Source organism: Physella acuta, unplaced genomic scaffold (assembly GCF_028476545.2).
Source record: "Physella acuta isolate Inbredline_101_S28 unplaced genomic scaffold, ASM2847654v3 ptg001167l, whole genome shotgun sequence".
Classification (NCBI taxonomy): domain Eukaryota; kingdom Metazoa; phylum Mollusca; class Gastropoda; family Physidae; genus Physella; species Physella acuta.
This window is the reverse complement of record NW_026732684.1, coordinates 274,883-297,176: the sequence shown is the minus strand read 5'-3', so window position 1 is coordinate 297,176 and position 22,294 is coordinate 274,883. Positions and strand designations below refer to the sequence as shown.

General features: G+C 39.9%; 2 protein-coding genes across 2 annotated transcripts; both read right to left on the bottom strand.

Moving 5' to 3' along the window:
• Positions 1 to 8,245: 8,245 nt before the first annotated feature.
• On the bottom strand, positions 8,246 to 12,830 carry LOC131956666 (uncharacterized). The gene is made up of 2 exons (XM_059321199.1): positions 12,670 to 12,830; positions 8,246 to 10,374 (listed from the first exon to the last, which is right to left on the bottom strand). Exons 1-2 carry the CDS (start codon positions 12,686 to 12,688, stop codon positions 8,423 to 8,425), a joined length of 1,971 nt encoding a protein of 656 aa, XP_059177182.1. The 5' UTR covers positions 12,689 to 12,830; the 3' UTR covers positions 8,246 to 8,422.
• A 5,845-nt stretch (positions 12,831 to 18,675) lies between these two features.
• LOC131956653 (uncharacterized) lies at positions 18,676 to 20,670 on the bottom strand. Its single transcript, XM_059321186.1, has one exon. It carries the CDS (start codon positions 20,668 to 20,670, stop codon positions 18,676 to 18,678), a length of 1,995 nt encoding a protein of 664 aa, XP_059177169.1.
• Positions 20,671 to 22,294: the final 1,624 nt, after the last annotated feature.

Below are 22,294 nucleotides of genomic sequence, written 5' to 3'. Positions count from 1 at the left end.
TAGTTGAGTTAGTTGTGCATGTGTGTTGGCTTGTGTGGACATGTGTGGTCACTGCTAGTGCTACATTCTGTGTGTGAGGGTGTGTGATGTTAGCAGAAGTGTGTGGGGTGTGATGTTAGAAGAAGTGTGGGGTGTGTGGTGATAGCAAGTGTTCTGTATGTGTGCTGCTGACATAATAAAGTAATATATACAGCTTTTACAACTTTGTTTAATAAACAAATAATTATTTTGTTTCAATTCTGCTTACTTCTTTTCATATATTAAATCAGTGGTTCTTAACCTTTAAATGTGCATTCACCAAACCCTTCTTAATCTTTTTTTTTTTGACAATAATTGTTTATTTAATGTCACAAATCCCATTGATTGACTCAAGTCATGTCCACCTTAGTGCTGCTGATCCCAATAATTGATGCTTTAGGGAAAATACAGTCTCAAAATCAAGTCATGTCCACCTTAGTGCTGCTTCTTCCTGAATGAACATCCTTCTGTTAGCCTTGCTTTGCCTCCAGTTGGCTGGCGTTAAACTGTGGAACATCCAACACACAAAACAACAGTCTGGGCATGTGGGAATACAGTTGTTATCGTGTTGCAGCCAGGACATTTAACATCCATAAAATAGCTGTTGGGACTCAGAACAAGCCTTTTAAGTTTGCATTTTCTCTTTTCTTCTAGAGAGGGATGTAACAGGTCCTTCGCTAAAGGCATGTTATCTGTCTAATACATAAAGTTCAATTCTGTGTGTATGTTCGTAAAGTGTTTGTTGTGGATTTCAAAGGAATATAAGAAAAAAATAATACCTCAATTGCGTCAAGTTTTTAATGTCTAAAGTGCTCATGCACTAAATTCATGATTTAAAAAAACATTCAACGTAACGTAAAACAGTTTTCATTGTTCAAACTTATAATAATAATTTCCGGCATATCCATTAAACAATTTTTTTCAAAATGTATCAACGTTCACAAAACTTCTAATTGTGTCTAAAAGTTATTTACATTTAGTCCTTTAGCGCTCATTACGCCCCTTGATAAATTAGGAAAACACCATTACTTCCCTTTATTAAATCATTACAGCGGGGAAAAAGAATGTACTTTTTATTACTTTGTTTTGGTGTTAGGAAAAAAAAATTTACATAATTAGCGGGGATTGATCAATTGCAATGTTGTAGGTATTTTAAATACTGCCTTTTAGTTATTTCATACACTGAACGTACTGTTTACTAATTTTTTTTAATCACAGACATTTGACGTAAAAAAGTTTTTTTATAAAAAACGTTTTAATAACAAGCTTTTATGTACTAATGCACTAAAAAGTGGAAAATAAATTATAGACAACTATTTAAATAACTATAAAGAAAAGCGTGGGTTACTTTAGAATGTATTGGATACTTTTACTAATGTTTAGGAAGAGATCCACGCTTTTCTTTATAGTTATTTAAATAGTAGTCTATAATTTATTTTCTATTTTTTAGTGCATTAGTATATAAAAGCTTGTTATTAAAACGTTTTTTATGAAAAAAAATTTTTAGTACTTTGGGGTCATCCATAAATGGGTCCACCCTTTTTTCATGATTTTACCTCCCCCCTCCCCTCCGTCACACGTCGTCACAAAAAGCCAGACCCCCCGCCCCTAAAATGACGTCACACCTCAGCCTACAACCCCCCCCCCCCTCAAAATTCCAGTTGTTTTTTTTTTAAACATCGATATGTCAAAATATAGTATTTTAATCAATTCCTATTATAACTTATTAAAACTGTTTTCTAAAATGCTAAATAACGTCTAAAATTCGTTTTCTAACATTTCTTATCTATAAAACAAAAGTGTGACGTCGCACCATCTGAGCCCCCCCCCCCCTCCCACTCATCACACATCGTCACAAAATTACCTCTCCCCTAAGAGTGTGACGTCATTTATGGACGACCCCTTTACATGATTTTATTTACAATAGAGTTTTATGACTAAAAACCATTGCGCGCCTATTGAAAGTGATGACGCGTGTGGAGTGGCTGGATAGAAATGACTACTAGATTGGTCAAAAATTTAATTAATTCATAAAAAATTAATAAGCCATCCAATTAAGTCAAATTTAATGTCACGATGCATTGTCTTTATGTCTTGACCAACGTACCAACTACGAACCGTATCTGTCAGTTAGAAGGGCCTGCAATTTCGCAAGGGCGTTTCGATCTAGATCTAGACAGACTGACGACAGACTGTCGACAGAGGAAGTGAGTTAAATAAAAGCTTGTAAAAACGTTTTAATAACAAGCTTTTATGTTCTAATGCACTAAAAAGTAGGAAATAAATTATAGACTACTATTTAAATAACTATAACGAATAAACCGGGAGTGATCTCCCCTAAACTTTCTCGAATATTCTTATATATAATAACAGGGGATGTGAACTCGGGCTATAGACATGATTTTTAATCCACTTTAAATACTTAAAGTTTTAAAAATAGAATAAAATCTCGTAGACAAAAGAATTGCACACCAAGTGAACGCCAAATTTAAAAAGTGCATAATAGTGCGCAATATTATTAGTACTTTAAAAATTTACATTAGTTTTTTGAGAAATCGGAAGTAGCGTAAATCAGCACTTCCGGTCAACGGAAATTACTCAAAATGTAACAGAAGGTAGAGAATTAGATCTTTTACTTACATGTGAAATTTCGTTTATCTATCTGAAATAGTACTTAAGTCATAGGCTTTTGAAAAATTCAAAGTAGGAAAAGTACCACTTCCGGTTATCGGAAATCGCTCAAAAGTTAATACGGATCTACGATTTTGATAAAATACTTATATATGAAATTTCATCAACCTAGCTGTAACGGTACTCAAGTAATCGTGTTTACACACGGACACACACACAGACAGACAGACAGACACACAGACATACGGACAAGATTGCAAAATTATGTTTTTCCGTATCAGTGAGGTGTAAAACGTCGAGATTTGTAAAAATCTCGATTTTTTTTTTTTTTGCAGCAATTACATGACTTTCTCTATACTTCGTATATATGAGAAAGTAAAAACGTGGGTCTCTTCCTAAACATTAATAAAGGTTTCCAATACATTCTAAAGTAACCCACGCTTTTCTTTATAGTTATTTAAATAGTAGTACATAATTTATTTTCTACTTTTTAGTGCATCTATCTATCTATCTATCTATATATATATATATATATATATATATATATATATATATATATATATATATATATATATATATATATATATATATATATATATATATAAAGCTAAGTTGTCGGGTGCCCTATAGCGACACTTCCCGGCGCCGCAGGCGCATCAAATTTGGCATGAGTCTGCCTTGGGGAAATAGAACACGAGAGCCGGTGCCGGTTGGCCAACAAGTCAACGTAGAGGGGGTCAAAACTGACCGGCGCCTTATATGGTCTATATTACGAAAAAAAATTTGCCCAACGACCCCCCTTGATATTTTGTGAGGTGGTAGGAGAACGCCTAGGGGTGTCACAAAAAACTCGCCATGTCCGGGAACAATCTAGAAATGGGTCAAAACTGACCAGTCGTATTTCCCTATATAATCTTTGTATTTTATGGGAACAACAGAGTAATTTCAACACAAATTTTAAGGTATATCTGGCTATTTTTTTTGCATACACCTCTATAGATGAATAGGCCGTATGGAAAAACTGTTGGTCAGACTCAAAGCCCTCAAATATATATATATAAATAAATTGACGATCCCCCTAATATTTTGTGAGGTCGTAGACCGACCCTGGAGAGTAAAAAAAAAACATTATTCCCGTCGGAAAAAAAAACCGTTAGAAACGTTTGATTTGTCCATATGGCGTATTTTCCCTATATCAACAACTGTTTGTGAAAAAGTAATTATTGAAGACTATGTCATTTGGTCTATGAACAGGGGAGGTAACTTTTTAATGTAATAATTTTTAAATATTTTGTATACTATTTTTAAGAAAAACAAAAATCATAAAGTATAGCATTCTTTTAAATAGTTATTTGGTTATAAATTAAGTTTGCATTGTACTGAAATTGTAAAAATTAATTGCGAAAGTAATTTAATATAATATTTGATTGATAGTATCCTCGCAGTTCTAATAACCTTGCGAGTAATAAGTTTGCGAACATTCCATCAATGTTTGAATGACATGAAATTACTCAACCGTATTTGTCTTTTTTTGCGCAATCGTTTTTTTTCTGTTTTTTTTTTTTTGCGTACGAAGGGGAACTCGTTTTGGTCGGTCGCACCAGAAAGCTCTTTTATAGACACCTGCACCAAACTACAAGAAGATATAACATCTATCTATATACTACTAAAAGTCAAGTTTGTTTACATGTTTGATCATTTATTTGTTTTTTTTTTTTTTTTTTTTTTTTTTGTTTGGCTGATTGACTATTGTACATGGTTGCACTCATCGTGGAGAGCTGTAAAATAGTATGTAGGTAGAGAAAAAATTTTGTTTTAAGACAGACTGTTAATCACACATTTATTTAAAGACGTTAATTAATTTATTGATTTATTCATAGGTAGATTAACCCTATTTTTTAAAAAGATTAGAACTACCACTACACTCGGCGGGACCGTGACGTCACAGTTTTTTGTTTACTCTTTAGTACAATAAAATGGCGGCGTCTATCGAAGAAAATTGTGTTCCCATTCAAAAGTTTAACGCGTTCTAAATCTAATTTTCTGTCGGTCATAACTTTAAAAATACGTCCGTTTGCTGTATTTATTACGTTCCAACACTTATATCAATTTTCAACTGTCTTTTTCATTTAGTTTTACGATAAATTTCTCTAGAACTACAATCTGTCCAAGAAAGTTATTTATAGATCTAGATCTAGAATCTAGAATCTATGTCAAATCAAAGATTTATTAGTTATAAATACAATCCAAAAAAAAAACGAGACTTAAGCAAACCAGTCGTAGATCTAGAAAATAGATAATTCTATCTAGATTTAGATAATAAAGAGTTTCTATATACTAAAATATTTTAGACCTTTATTATTTTGTATAAATCTTTGTTTGGAATATGGTAATTTTGAAATGCTGTATACAGGGCCTATTGGCGTAGCTTAAGATTCATACGCGGCTTCGATGCCGGTAATTTTGCTAAATTATAAACGTAAATTCTAAATATAGCTCAGTCGTAGATCTAAAATATAGATAATTTTCTATCTAGATTTAGTTAATAATGATTTTCTATATACTAAACTATTTTAGACCTTTATTATTTTATATAAATCTTTGTTTGGAATATGGTAATTTTGAAATGCTGTCTCCGGGCCTATTAGCGTAGCTAATGATTAGATCTAGATCTAGATTCTAGATCTAGCAAGAAAAACTAAACTTAAGACTTAAGCAATCGAGTCGTAGAATCTAGATCTAGATAATTCTATCTAGATCTAGATAATTTCAGACCTTCTTTATTTTATATAAATCTTTGTTTGGCTAATTTAAGATAAAATTTAATTTGAAAGTCACTGCTACTAGACTTAGTTCTAGATCTATGCGCGTAAATCAAGTTGCATAAGGAGACTCAAAGTATAGTATAAAAATTCACTTGTGACGTCACGAGTGAATAGCTAAGTTGGTAGTGTAGTCGGCTCTCATGCGGGTGGCACAGGTTCTAGACCAATATGTCAATGATATTTTTTTTTCAATTTTTTTTTTAGATGTGAATGATAAAGTTGCCTATCTGAACTTGGCAGGATACAGGGCAGGTGAAGTAGAGTTCATCTGTTTCTTTGTCCTAAGCATATGAAAAGATAGTGTGGTCAGAGACATGCTCGGCTGGAATCGTTTTTTAAACGATAAAAACATTTTGTCTGAGACTTGGGCGGGACACTGGGCAGGTGAAGTAGAGTTGAGTAGGTCACCTGTGACGTCAGTATATGAAGGGATAGTCCGAAATCGGTGTTTTCGGTGTTTTTAAAAGATAAAAAACATATTTTGGAATGTGGGGTCTGTTTTTTGTGATGATAAGTGACACTGCAGTAGCGTAGCGAGGAGGGGGGGGGGAACATATGTCCCCGGGCGCCGACCTTAGGGGGCGCCAAAATGGGTTGGAAAAATAAATTGAAAGGTTGAGGAGGGTGCAAATCGAAAGTTTGAGTGGGGGGGGGTTCAAATCGAAGTCTTGTGGGGGGGGGCACATCAAAAGTTTGGGGGGGGGGTTGCAAATCGAAATCCTGTGGGGGGGGGGGGGTTCAAATCGAAAAGTTTGTCCACGGGCGCCGGGAAGGGTTGCTATGCCTCTGAGTGACAGACGTGATGTTTTTTTATGGATGACCCCCGAAACCCACAGTTATCCAAGGGATGACGGGTAGTCTAGTTTTATATAAAACTAGCCGTCCCGGGTTGTGTTGTGTTTATGTTGTGTTGTGTTTCTGTGGTGTTTCTGTTGTGTTTGTGTTTTCTTTTGCTCTTTTCTTAAGTTGGTACATTTATTGCTAGTAGGGAAATAAGATATGATCAGTAGTGGAAGTAGTAATCAAGGCCTACCGGCAAAAGTAAACTTTATCTTGTATCTGTCTAGAATAATTCCAAATTTTTCCAATCACTTATGTATGTAAATTGTAATCGTTTAAGGTTTGACATCATCGTTAAGACTCTGGTTAGTAAATATAGATGCTTATGACATCTATCTTCTATCTACATACTACTAAAACTCAAGTTTGTTTACATGTTTGTATAACTATTTGTTGTTGTTGTTTTTTTTGTCTGTTTGATTACAGGAGAGAATCTGCACTATGTGTAGAGATGTAAAATACGTTTTTAGGTAGAGAATGATGTTCTTTTTGACCAAACTGGTAATTACCGAAGCTAGTTTGTAATTAGAACAAAACTTCGAAAAAGAATTCAATGGAAGGGGGTGCCTTGGGCGCTAAATAACCTGGCGCTGGCACTGGTCATAATGTTACAGTGTGTAGTATATTAAAAAGTAGTTCTTTAAAAATATACTGATGATATAGCATGGAACCGACTTGCAGAGGCGTAGCTAGGGGTGGGCTGGTGGGGGGGGGGGCGTCCATGGCACCGACATTAAGGGGCACTAAATGAGATAGAAAAAACAACAACTCCTTTTAAGCTGTTTTATTAAATTATACACATAGGAAGTTATGGAAAATAGACATTTACTCGGTTTACGGACTTATTTAACTTTTTTTTTCTATATCAAATGTGTGAGACCAACAATATCAAATGTGTGAGACCAACATAAATGTGAATAACTATACAAACTGTGGAGAGGCATAACGTAATTAGTTCGCCCCGGGCGCCGGAATAGGTCGATGCACCTCTGCCGGAATAGATCCATAATGCCCCCTCCCCAGGGAACATTGTGGTAAAACCACGTGAGCAAGGCTGACATAGTCCACGCCCCACCAAGGTGCCAGAAACTCGAGATTTAAAACTTTGGTTTTCTTCAACCCAAAATCCTTTTTACGCCCACAGATTTTTAATGTCCACGGGACCTGGCAATTACCCCACTGCCAGGAAGACTATATTCCACACAGCAAATAAACTTATATTGTAATCTTATATCATACACTTATATCATAATCGTATATTATAAACTCATATCATAAACTTATATCACAAAGATGGTTAATTCTCCAACATCTGCCAACATAGCACATTCTTCAGCATCTAGCCACTATAACATATTCCCCTATGTTTAGCCAGTAATGACTTTTACCTTTGTTCGTGTATCAATAGTTTTCCTCGGCTATTAATTGAGCGTGTCGTAGGTTAAAGATTGGCCTATGCGAGCCAGCCAAGGAAATTGTATTTGAGGATTAAGTTTTGAGCTCCGACAATTTCTTCAAGGGAAATGTACAGCTGCGGCTTATTGCGCCAATACAACAATTTCAACTCCAGCTGTTTCGTGCTTTTATAATACTTTATTGAGCTTTTTCCAAGTGTATGTGACAATTTTTAGCATATTAATCCTCGATGAAATCTGATATCAGCGGCGTTGGGAAGAGATGTTAGGGGTAGAACCCTCACACGCCATCAACCCACCCGATCGTCCCCCTAAGCGAATGGTTTTTCGTTTCAGTTCACAGTTTCTTCCAGGCATCTCCTCGGGCGGAGCCCCCCCCCCCCCCCCGAACGAAACGGAATTTATATTGAAAACATATACTTTTACCAGTGTCCACCCCTCCCCCGGAAAATTGTTGACCTCCCCTCCGAAAATATCAAGTGCCCCCCCCCCCCCCCTGGAGAAAAAAGTCTGGAAGAAACACTGTTTCAGTTAGAGCTGCTACTGGAATAAAATAAGCATTTATGTATATACATACAAGTTGCCGAGAAAGATATAATAAAAGACGAATACGGCGTGAATTATTTATTCAGGGTCAATAAACTGTAAAACGGTCAATGAGAAAGTTGAAAGCCACAAATATACCAAGTAAATCTAATGCGACGTGTCGGGTCTGTAATTTCGACAGTAACAAAAAGGTTTTCGTGTGGCCTCCAGCTCGCAGTCGGCCTGGGCCCCGTACATTGTCAGCCGCTCTATGGTGTCTCCCACCTGCAGCAACAGACCTCCCTTCTTGGACTGGCTGAAGAAGGCGTTGATGTAGGCATTGTCTTTGTTCGAGGTTTGAATCGTCGCTTCAAAGATGGCGTCGCCTGGCGTAGTCTGAACTTTGACCTTAAACAAGCGCTTGTCGTAGTCGACCGAGACTGTCGGGAGTTTGATGTTGACCACTTGCAGAACTGACCTCAGTGACAGCTCGTGGCAGATGCTGGCGTTTCTCTTCCAGTTGATCGAGTTAAGGACGAGCTGAGCGAAGCCTAGAGCCAGACTGGAGTTTGTAGGTAGCTGCTCCATCTGTTGCTGGTTGCAGACACAGAACTCCACGGGGATCGGCACGTCATCGCACGTGCGGTTCAGCGGGATTTCCTGGAACAGACTTATGCCATGTTTTCCTGGGGTGAAGGGGCGGACACCGCTGGCCTTGAAGTAGAGCAGGTCCTGGAGAGTTGCGTGGGTGTCAAAGTGCGAGGTCAGGCGGCCAGTGTTGGTCTTCAGGTTCTGCGCCACATCCGGGTATTTGTCCAGGAACCACTGGGGGAAGGTGAAGATGGCGTAAGGTGTTCGGCTTTCTACCATCCCATTCATGCTGGCCCTGATGGCGCCCCATCTCGGCCCGTGGTCAGAGAAGGTCAGCAGCAGTGTGTTGTTCAGGTGACCTTTTTGCTGCAGGGACCTGTAGAACCTGTACATGTGCTCGTCTGCTAGCACCGAGTCCGTCATGAAACTGTGCGTCAACTTGGTGTGGAACTGCATGGCGAACACCGGCCGACCTTTGAACTTGTCTAGAAACCTTTCGATGTAGTTGAAGTTGAAGACAAGTTCCGGTGTGTTACCGACGCAGTGCTTGCCGGGAGAAAAGAGTTCCTCGTCCTGCTCCATGGCCACGCTGATGGGATGGCTGTAGTGCACAACCGGCGCCCGCAGAAAACCTTTCTGCATGAAATGGAAGGCTGCGATGATGGGCTGGTCCTCGGCGAACAGCGTCCTGTAGCCCGCGCGGTTGAAATCTTCCCAGAGCAGGTCGAACGAGTCGGAGAACTGTCGGAAGTCCCACCACTTGAAGATGTCCAGCTTGCTGTGGCCGGTCAGCAGGGAGATGAAGTTGGGAAACGTGTTCGTGCCGGACTGAGTGTGCATGCGCATGTCGTATGACGTCAGCTCGTCCAGTAGAAGTGTCCGCGTGCGGTTCATAGAACGCAGGAACTGGTGCCGGGACAGGCCGTCAAGTCCGATCATGACGACGTTCAGCGTCTCGCGGGGCCGGGCCTGGACCTGCCGCTTCTTCAGTCGGACAGCCTCGATCTCGCCAATGTCCGGGAAGTCTGGCACCAGTGCGTGGTAGGTCTTGGACACGTTCTCTCGCGAGCTGTTCTCACACACGCACAAGATGAACTCGGCGGACCGACTGAGGTCAATGAACTCCGTGAAGGTGGGGCTCCAGGCGCCGAATGTGACGTTCTTGTCGCTGTCAGGGTGCCGGTAGATGGGGCGGTACCTGCACCCCGTCAAGTTGGGCGTCAACTCAGCCAGAGTTTTGTTGACCATCAGCCTGGTGCCTGTGACGTATGTCAGGTCAGGGGCGTAACCCGGACACTGGAGCGTGCCTTTCTCCAGCCCGGCTATCTTTAGAATACTCGGGTCGAACGGGTCAAGGTCAGGGAATACACAGGCCTGGGTCTGACGTGTGGTGTGAACCAGGGCCTTGTCAGGTAGCCGGTGCCGGTCGACCCCATGGAGCGACAAATGCCGGTCTATGATGAGGACAAACACCCCGACACCCAGGAGACACCAGAACAGTTTTGGTACCGACACGACGCGAGGACAGTCTGAAATTTAAATTAATTTCTTGTACAAACATAGGCCACGAGTAGAGGAAAACAAAATAACAATTTACACGTAAAGAGACAACTTACTAATAATTTACCAGTAAACAGTTTGTTTCGTTTATTTTTGGTTTAGCCTTAAATGAAAAGACGTCACTATAAGTCCGGTGAAAGCTTTTAATATTTGTTAAAATAAAGCGTTTGTTCTGAATTTTTATACTTAAAGGTGCGTCTATACAAATGAATAGGCCTAAATATCAACAAATTAATTTACGTCGTAAAGTTAAATTGTGTGCAACATTTGGAGAAAACATAAATGTTTTCACAGCATAAATACTAATTTTACAGTTCTAACAAAACAGACAAACAAACAATATATATATATATATATATATATATATATATATATATATATATATATATATATATATATATATATATATATATATATATATATACATAAACTTGTAAAGAACTTGAATTTTAGTAGTGTATATATAGATAGATAGAAGATAGCTAGATCTATTATATAAGCCGCTAAGTAGGATGTCGTTCACCTATCGGTATAGTATTCGTCAAATCTGGAGAATGTTGTTGTTTTTTTTTTTAATAGAAATCCTGCTTTGCTTGATTTAGAATCTATAATAATAGTTTCGCTGTCTGTCTGTGTATCTATCTGTCTATCTATGTATCTATCTGACAAGAACGCTATACTATAGAGAAAACACAAGCAGGGTAAAAACTTTCATAGTAAAACGAAAACGAAACATGACGTCACATGGATCATATAGAAGAAATAGTCTAAAGTCGGCTATAGAGAAAACACAAGCAGAATAAAAACTTTCATAGTAAAATGAAAACGAAACGTGACGTCACATGGGGCATATAGTAGGAAATAGTCTAAAGCCGGGGAAGTGCACACAATAATATGACGTCATTGATTTTCGAGTAAACATTGAATAAAAGCCAATTGTGTGTAATCTTATAAGTGGCTAATCTTAGAAGCGGTTTGCGTGCAGAGTTTCTTTCATGCAATTTTTCGGGTAAGGACGAAGCCCCACCTCCGCGTAAGAACGAAGCTTATAAGCATTTTGCGTGTAGAGTTTCTTTCATGCAATTCTTCGAGTAGTGTCTATGCGCGACACCAGTTATTTTTTCAGACTTTTTCCTCCCCGGAGGAAGGAACTTTTTCTAATCTAAAAAGTGTTTTGCGTGCACAGTCCCTTTACCCACCCCCCACACGGTAGACGTCTATCCCCCCCCCCCCCCCAAAAAGGCGTAATATAATTTATATAGAAGGTATATTCTTTTACCAGTGTCCTCCCCTGACCTGTCGAAATTTATTCGCTCCTCCAAAAATTCAAGTGCCCCACCCCCAGAGTTTCTTCCAGGCATCTCTTGTGGGGGGGGGGGGGAGGAGCTCCGCCCCCCCGCCCCCCGAGAAAAGTCTACCGCCCTCTACCCCCCCCCCCCCCCCCCCCCACACCGAACGAAATGAAATTTATATAGAAAATATATACTTTTAACAGTGTCCGGCCCCCCCCCCCCGAAGAAAGCCTTCCACCCCCAAAAATTTCAAGTGCCCCCCCCCCCCCAGAGAAAAAAGTCTGAAAGAAACACTGCCCACCCCCGGAAACGAACACTGTCAGCGTGAGTAAAATTTATCGGTCGAAAGTAGGAAACATGTCTACATTATAGAAGTAGGCTCTACCTTTAGTTTAAATCAGATACAAATTCGACCAGTGTTATTCCTCCCCAGGGCAGTGGGGTTCTTGAAATTTTCGGGGGTTAGGGTGGACTAAATTTTTTGGAAAGTGGCGGACACAGATAAAAATGTTTTGTATCAAAAGTATTTTTCGTTTAATTGGACGGTAAACGTGCTTTAGGGTGTGTGTTGGGGGGGGGGGGGGGTCACGGGCGCCCCCCCCCCCCCCCACTAAATGCGACATAATATATCGTGTTTCAGAAATAGGTGCAAGGTTTAGGGGCATGACTTCGACTATGTTTAGTATCAATATACAGTAACTACGCGTAGATCAAGCTTAATTCCGATTATAATGCAGATTCTGGTCAGAAATCCGATGACATTCAATGACATTTTTCGTTTCCGATTAAAATTAAAGCTGAGGTGGTGATTTTATTTTAGTTTCGATTTAGAGGAAAACACAACACTATCAACCAAGCGACCGTTGTATCTCTCCCTCAATGGGCCATTTATCTCGTTTTTAAGATTAGTTTAGCATATTTCGGCCTGCTAAAATTTGTGAGATGAAAAAAATATCAGAGTTGAGAACTTACTTTTAACGCCACGAAACATTCTGCTGGCTGGGAGTGCTTGCAGGGGACGATCTCAGAGTCTTTAGCACGTGACTTAAGGTTGTCAAAACGTGACTTTACACCCAATATGACTTGGTCTGTTATGACTAGATACAAGTCATGACCGTCAGTGTTTGCAGAAGAGTCGGACTGATCCCCCCCCCCCCATCCCACCCCGTCCAACAATGGTGTCTTAACCAGCTCGCATCAGCTGCTGACAGATTAAGGGATTAAGAGATTAACCAAATAAATAATGGTACAAAAACACTTTAGGAATCTTTAAGCGTTTTTCATCTCTTAAATAAACAGTAAACAAAAAAATAAAAACATATCATTCGTTTTTCGAAATTTGAGATATAGTTTAAATTGTAATCAATACATATTCATTATGGTCGAACTATTTAGATGGCAAATATTAGATCTATCATCGTATGCAGTGGCGTAAGCAGGGGGAGGGGGTAGGGGGGATTGCAACCCCCTTCACCCCCCCCCCCCCCCCCCCATGTACCCCTTTGTAAAAAAAAATTACTGTCATAATACCACTGTTACTTATTTAAATCTATTTCTGAATGAGTATATATGTATAATTGTATATGTATGTTTAGAACAGTAATCTAAAACTGACGGTATGTTCACTCTGAGTAGGTTATCCCACCCCCCACCACCACCTCACTACCTAAAACGGGACAGGCTGTAATTGTGTAGAGCGACATTTATGTCACACCTAGGTATACACTGGGTTGGATAATTGACTTAAAGTGACCGGACAGTAGTGAATGAAGTTGACCCCCCCCCCCCCGAACTGTTCTGTTAAGTACATTTGGGAAAACGCATAATGAGGTAACAAAGTACCATGCCGAAAGAATAGGCAGTGATGGATTATTGTATTTTCAAAGGCATTATACCAAAGATAATACGTTTGAACATTTTTTCCTCACTGTTTTAATCTGTCTATATGGCGCCACCAGGTGTGTTTGATGGCTTCCAGAACGTTAACATAGTTGGTTAATTTATGGGATACCCTGAGTATGACATCTCATAGTTTGCGGATTTTTTTGGGGCAGACAATAGAAACTAGGGCACGCAACAGGGGGTGGGGCAGACAACAGGTAGTGGGGCAGACTTTAGGGGTGGAGCAGACTTTGGGGGTGGGGTAGACAAAGTCGTCGCTATATTTCTTAAAACGTTGTTGGGTCGCGGGTTTGTCCACACTACAGGGGACACCAGCGGACGCACAAGATTCAATTTAGTCAACGATTATAGTAGTACATATTGACTCTAGTATGTGGCACGCTTTAAAACGAACATAGGTGCTACAATACTCACAGGGGAACCCGGGGTGCTCTGGGTCACCAGACTGCCTCTGTCGCAGTTTGACATTAGCATCAAGTAGAACCCTTACAGCTAGTCTATTGGACTCCATGTGTTCAGGTACTCGTTGGGAAACTCAAGGTGCCAATCCTAAAACTACTGCCAGGGCGCCGGATGACGACGCTGGTTTATGTAGGTGACGCAACTCGTTAGCGTGACTAGTGGTACATTTTTAGCTGCGTGAAATTGACACAACCTATCGTAGAAGCCTTCCCATGGCTATTCTTACCAACTTCCCAAAGTTTCATGGCAGTTTTAAAATCGAAAACTTTTGGCTAATCCGCTAAAAAAAGTTGAGGGACTTGTTCCACTGAGACAAGCAATTGGATAATGTGATGTTACATCACTGCTATACACCAATGTAAGGGCTACATTGTTCGTTAGAAACCTAGTGCTTGACTGGAGGATAAACCTTTAGACCATTTAGAGCAAGAAAGGTGAACTAAATCTATGTGAAACATGTGGAGCTGCTGGGCGTCGTCTGGTACCTCAGCTACCAAGTTGTTTACTGGTCCAGGTCATCAACGTACATTTCTTCAGTCATTCACTGTAGGTCATGTAAGTCATGTGCTTTAAGTCACCATCAGTCAGTGTACGCATATTATGCTGTGATGATTTGATCAATAAAAGCTGTTATGAAGGATGTTGATCCGGTATCTGCAAACTTTGGCGTATATTTTAAGCTTGAAAATCTGGGCCAAGAAGATCAGCTTGTATCGACACATGTGACCAGATCAAGCGCGAGAATTCTTTGTGTGACGTCAACAAGTGTAAATCTGTCAGGTTTTAATTTTTAAAAATTAGGTGTGTCACATATCTTTATAAACCTACAGGTTTGTCACATATCTTTGTAAACCTACAGGCGTGCCAAATGTCTATCTTGTTGTCCTCAGATTTTTGGGGTAAAGGTTAAAGTTCCCATTTGGACAAAATTTGGAATGTCGTAAGGCTCCTGTATAGACAGACAAAGACAGACTTATCATGTATTAAATCCTAGAGCTCATATTTGTCCTACTTCTAAGTATACAGAGATTTCGCTCAAACATTCGCTCGTGAAATCTCTAACCCATTTTAGCGAGCAATGGTTTTACCAAAGAAAGCAAGTTTGTCTTCATTTCTTGACTATGTTCATTTAAATTTTTAAAAGCTTACTATCAAGGAAATTATTTATATTGAAAAAATTTTGTCTCCACACCGTCTACTTGTGCAAACCTTGTTCTTCAATATTTTTAACACCTGAGATTGTTGCATTTAAGACCTGAGATTTTTGCATTTAACACCTGAGGTTGTTGCCTTTAACACCTGAGGTTGTTGCCTTTAACACCTGAGATTGTTGCATTTAACACCTGATATTGTTGCGTTTAACACCCGATATTGTTGGGTTTAATACATGAGGTTGTTGCATTTAACACCTTAGATTGTTGCATTATTAAAGTTATGTTCTGTTTGTCCACCTGACAGAAAAACCCAGGCAACAAATAAATAAATTAGGTCAAATATGCAACCGTAGCTTTAAAATTCTCAACTCAATTTACAAAGAAAGGCACCCACTTTGTTTTCCTCCAATACTTTCACAAATAAAGGTTTTCATTTCGTACCTTCACTTTAATTCAATTGTAAATTCTTTTCTTAAAAACCTGACAACTAAGACTGCGCTTGATCCAACTACGTCGGTTCTGAAATGAGGGCCACAACTTCGTCGATTGTATGCTGTCAAAATATTCCGTTGGCTGTTTGGATCTTGAATAGACTTCACTAGACGACTCAGTTTCCAGTTCGGAAACGGTCTGTCTGCCACACATCACTGCACAACAGGGGCTGCCAGACACCGTTATGCAAGGGGGTGGGGGGGGGGGCGCCGACGTCGACGTCCTTAGCTTATATAAATACTGGCTGCATACCTGTGCTCCGCCAAGGTGATTATTTTTTTAAGTGTACCAACTTGGGTACAGAAAAAACTAAACACAAACACACAAAAAAACATAAACACAACACAAACACAAAAGAAAAAACACAACGCAAGCAAAAACACACCACACAAACACAAAAGAAAACAACACAACACAAACGAAAGCACAAACGCAAAAAAAACAAAAACACAAACGAAAACTACTACAAATACCCAAGCTTGTCCGCGAACCGAAAAATAGATGTAAGCATAGAGGACATTTGTGAGTGGCTTCTAAACTGTTATTGATTAAAAATAATATTCATAAACAGTACGCTCAGTGAATAAAATAAATAAAGGCAGTGTTTAAAATATCCGTGTTTTACCTACCATATTAACGTTTTTCAATCCTTGACAATTATATTATTCCAACAATAATTAGCTCTTGGACATCCGCAGAATTCGGAATCACATTTTTACTTTCTTGTGCAAAATATTTTTTTAAAATCGAGATATTTGGAAATCTCGTCGTTTTACACCTCCCTGGGTTGGAAAAACACAGTTTGCAATCTTGTCCGTATGTCAATGCGTGTGTAAGTGTGTCTGTGTCTGTAAACACGATAACTTGAGTACCGCTACAGCTAGGTTAATTAAATTTCATATATAAGTATTATATCAAAATCGTAGATCCGTATCAACTTTTCAGCGATTTCCGATAACCGGAAGTGGAACTTTTTCTACTTTGAATTTTTCAAAAGCCTATAACTTGAGTACTATTATAGATCGATAAATGAAATTTCTAATATAAGTAAAAGATCTAATTCTCTGCCTTCTGTCAAATGTTGAGTAATTTCCATCAACCGGATTTAGTAATTTTCGCTATTTCCGATTTCTCAAAAAACGCATGTGAATTTATAAGGTAGGCTACTAATACTATTCCACATTATTATACACATTTTGTTTTGCGTTCACTTGGTGTGCAATTCTTTTTTCTACGAGATTGTATTCTATTTTAAGTAATTAAAAGTGGATTAAAAATCATGTCTATTTCCCGAGTTGCCATCCCCTGTTGTTTTATATAAGAATATTCGAGAAAGTTTAGTGGAGATCACTCCCGGTTTACTTTTATTAGCGTGAGTTTAATTTATTATTAAATTACCTCCCCTGGCATAACTATTAAAAGATTTTAATTAATTAGATTTTTCGACCCTACTGTTATAAAAATGTATCCACTTTTTCTAAGAATCTAAACGAAAATGATATTTGACATTGATCCGTTTAATTTGCTTTAGCAATGTGCCTGTATTTAGTATTTTTTTCACGTTATTCGAAAGTTTTAAAACTGTGGCAACTATAAAATAAATTTAAGTCGTAATATACGCAAACTCTACTCTAATTCTTATAATAAGACAATGCGATGCAATGTAAAAGCACTGCATGGTGCGATGTTTACTTTTATGGTTCCAAAATCTATAGCGATGACTGACGGACGGAACGACGCACTACCATCAGCGTTATATTATAGACTAGCTGCATACCCGTGCTCCGCCACGGTCAATTTTTAAATGTACCAACTTGGAACAGAACAAAACTAAACACAAACGAAAATACAAACACAACATAAACACAATGCAAACACAAACGCAAAAACAAACACAATGCAAACGCTAAAAATAAACATAAATGCAAACATAAACACATAGTGCTCACAGTCTAGCCCGGGTTGCTAAATTGCACCCGGCCGGGTCGCCGGCGGAACCGCCTGATTCAACTTAGTAAACGACTATAATACCCCAACTTATCCATAAAATAAACAAAAGGCAATATTTAAAATATCCGTGTTGTACCGACCACGGTGCTTTTATCAATCCATGCTAATTATAATATTCTAACAATAATGTCCTCTTACACGCCCGCAGAATTTGCATTCACATTTTTTTTTTCATTAGCGTGCGTTGAATTTATTTTTAAATCACCTCAACTGGCATAACTATAAAAAGATTTCAAGTAATTATTTTTTTTGACACTTCTGTTACGAAAATGTATCCACTTTCTCTCAGAATCTAAACGAAAATGATATTTGACATAGATCTGTATAATATGTTTTAGCAATGTGTGTATTTAATATTTTCTTCACGTTATTCGAATGTGTAAAAACAGTGGCAACTTTAAAATAAATTTATGTCGTTATATAAACAAACCCTACTCTAATACTTACAATAAGTCAATGCGATGCAATGTAAAAGCACTGCATGGTGCGATGTTAACTTTTATGGTTCCAAAATCTATAGAGATGACGGACTGACACACTACCAGCAGCGTTATATTATAGATTTCAAATAGAGTAATAAAATTTTAATTAAGTAAATGCGTATTTCAAAACTCTACACATATTGCAGATTTTCCAGATCTCTTAACTTTACCAATATAATATACATATATTATACAAACTTGTAAACAATGGACCAATTTTACAGAGCTCTGTCAACATTTTTTAAGGAAAAAAATGTTATTTTCTGAGCTGTTTTAGGCTGAAGTGTGACGTCATTTTTGGATTAAGGGGGGGGGGGGTCTATGTGTATGTGAGGTGTGTAGAGGGGGGGGGGGTATAAAAAAACTGTCCCAAATAGCATGACGTCATTTATAGATAACCTTTTAAAACTCTACCAACAAGTTATCCTATAAGACTATAAGAAAAATGAATGAACGTGGCAGGTAATATTGTATGGTCAGTGTCTTCTGGGGCCGCTTAGTTGTTTGTTTATGTGTGTTTTATGTTGAGTGTTTCTAGCATCTCTGTCATCTCGAATGTTTGTGGCATCTCTGTCATCTCGAATGTTTGTGGCATCTCGAGTGTTTGTGTCATCTCGAGTGTTTGTGTCATCTTGTGTGTTTGTGACATCTCTGTCATCTTGTGTGTTTGTGACATCTCTGTCATCTTGTGTGTTTGTGACATCTCTTTCATCTTGTGTGTTTGTGACATTGCTGTGGACATCCTTACAGAAACAAAATGGGCGTCTGGCAGCCTGCGTTTCACAGTTGGCCTGACCGGCGTAGAACGTCAGACGCTCAACTGTGTCGCCAACACTAAGCGCCGCGCGGGTCGGCTGATGCGTCAAAACCCCGTCTAATGTCAGCTGGACTGTGTCGTCATCGCCGTCTGCTGCAATCGTCCCTTCAAACACAGCGTCCCCCGGCGAGGTCAGGATCTTGACCTTGAATAAGCGAGTTTCGACACCGCTACGGGGCAGGTGAAGTTGAACGACCTGTACAACTTCAGTCAGCTTGAACTCCAGACAGATGCTGGCGTTTCTCTTCCAGTTGATCGAGTTAAGGACGAGCTGAGCGAAGCCTAGAGCCAGACTGGAGTTTGTAGGCAGCTGCTCCATCTGTTGCTGGTTGCAGACACAGAACTCCACGGGGATCGGCACGTCATCGCACGTGCGGTTCAGCGGGATTTCCCGGAACAGACTTATGCCATGTTTTCCTGGGGTGAAGGGGCGGACACCGCTGGCCTTGAAGTAGAGCAGGTCCTGGAGAGTTGCGTGGGTGTCAAAGTGCGAGGTCAGGCGGCCAGTGTTGGTCTTCAGGTTCTGCGCCACATCCGGGTATTTGTCCAGGAACCACTGGGGGAAGGTGAAGATGGCGTAAGGTGTTCGGCTTTCTACCATCCCATTCATGCTGGCCCTGATGGCGCCCCATCTCGGCCCGTGGTCAGAGAAGGTCAGCAGCAGCGTGTTGTTCAGGTGACCTTTTTGCTGCAGGGACCTGTAGAACCTGTACATGTGCTCGTCTGCCATAATGGCGTTAGTCATGTCGTCGTGCGTCAGCTTAGTGTTAAACACTAAAGCGAAGAGCGGCCCCGTTTTGACGGTATCGAACATTTGCTCCACATAGTTCAAGTGGAAATCGATCTCTGCGCGGTTGCCAACGCACCATTTGTTGTGTGAGCTCATCTCCTTGTCCATGTCCATGGCTAAACTTATCACGTGACTGTAGTAGGTGGTGGGCGGGGCCATGAAGCCTTTCTTCAAGTAATGGAAAGCACCGACCGACGGCCAGTCCTCTGTGTACATTGTCCGGTACCCGGCACTCTCAAACTCCTGCCAGAGAATGTCCATGACGTCAGCGTGGTCAGTATCCTGCCACCACGACCGAACTTCCTGCTCGAGTTTGCCTGTGAGCAACGGCAGGAAGTTGGGGAAAGTGTTGACTCCCAACTGCGTGTACATACTCATGTCAAAGGACGTCATCTCGTCCATTAAGAACGAGCGCGTCCTGTTCATGCTCCTGAGGAACTGATGTCGAGAGACTCCGTCAAGCCCGACCATGATCACGTTCAGCGTTTCCTTAGGTTCAGTCTCCACTAGACGTTTTCTCTGGCGAATGGCCTCTAACTGGGCCAGTTTGCTCCAGACTGGGACGACTGTGTGGTAGCTTCTGGACAACTCGAGCCCATCTACGTCTGTACAGACAGCCAGCAGAAACTCCGTGTGCTCAGGCAACATGACGGAGGACGTGAAAGGCCTGCTCCACTCGCCCAGCGTGTAGCTGTTTTCATTGGTTTCCTGCCGAAAGATCTCTCGGTACTTACAGGACTTAAACTCTCCCTGCGTCCGAACTCTCGTCTTATTGACCACCAGCTTAAGGTCTTTGACGTAGGTCAGGTCAGGTCTGGGATGTTTACAATGAAGAGTGCCTTTATGTAGACCCGACCTCTTCATGTAAGCCCTGCTAGGGGGGGGGGATACCTCTAAATCTATCTACCCTTCTAGGCTTATCTATCTAATCTGTCCGGTCAGTGCAACTGTGGTAGAACCCACAGTGGTTAAACCTAACCTTAGTCTAAATAATAAGCTACTAAAATAAAACAAAAACTTTTACAGTTAATAAAATTTATTGCATGGAACCAAAAGTTATAAAAAAAGGAATAGATAAAACTGACACAAAACAGAACCAAACGAAACAAACTTTTTACATCAAACAAAACACCCAATTTCGGACTACGTCCTAGAAAAAGGAAAACAAATAAATTAATTACTTTACAAAGAAAAGTTATATACAAAGCATGAACCACAGGCTGGCTGGATTACATCTCCACCGCCTGCAGGTAGTCCCCACAGAATATACTTTAACAATTAACTGGAACACTGCCAGGACACTGAGCTCAAACTACTAGCTCAACACAGTTACCAGCCTAACAAAAGGCTAAGTCAAATAAAATCTATTAAAAACAAGTGTACCTTCACAGTGACTAGAACGAACCGAACACTCTCCTGGGGATCAACATAATCACCACAGGAAGCGAAAGGTCACTATAAAGATAAAAATATAACCAAACCCGACAGTCCGGAACGAACCGTGACTGTGGGTCAGGTAACCACAACTCTACTACTTAACCCAACAGCCAGGAGTAAACCGTAGCTGCGGGTCAAGTCTAAAAATACCTTTATCCCTGGCTTAACACCAGCCCAAGGGATACAATCAATAGAATACGTATACCACTTAACCCAACAGCCAGGAGTAAACCATAACTGTGGGCCAAGTATAAATAAGCAGTATCCTTGGCTTCACACAAGCCCAAGAGATACAACAAAGTAATAAAATGACCATAAAAACTCAGAATCTGAGTCCACCTGGCCTGACCACAATGGCGGTCAGAAGACAACCACAAAAAACTTATGGCCAGTAACTAAAATAAAGAGCATAGCAAAAAAATAGACATAGTAAAGAAATAAACTTATATCTAACTTACCAGGACTACGACGAACACAAACACAAAATAAATATGGCTGGATGGTGCGAATTTGCTATGCTTTTCACCCGATGACCAGAGAGACTGCCTGCTCCCTTCACCGCAGCTTTACACACAAAAGACAGAGTTGAACAAGCCGGAACCCGACTTCCACACACCTCACACGCTACACGTAAACAAATAGTCCCTAATTCACGGATAACAAACCAAACACGACGAAACATGCAACAGAATATTATAAAAAGACACTTACTATAAACAATGACAACAATATAAACGAAATATATATAAACTAGCTATAACCAGGGACATAAACAGTGAGACAGCGGCGCCATAATACGGGACTACACGACTAAAAAAATACGAACAATTTACGACATGAAACGAAACGATACATTCGCCTTCTAAGTTACAAATAATAAAAATACACTCCAGCCGCTCACATACACGCCCCCTAAAGCTTGCGGTCACCGCAAGCTAACAAACTTGAAAAAAACAGCCCACAGGGCATAATCATAAATGTTACAAAAAACTTTGCAGGAAGAACTTGCAAAAAAATCAGCCCACAGGGCATAATCATACATGTTACAAAA

What these genes read in the sequence shown, in the direction of transcription:
- LOC131956653 (XM_059321186.1), bottom strand. Translation starts at nt 20,670, where the DNA reads ATGAAGAGGTCGGGTCTACATAAAGGCACTCTTCATTGTAAACATCCC.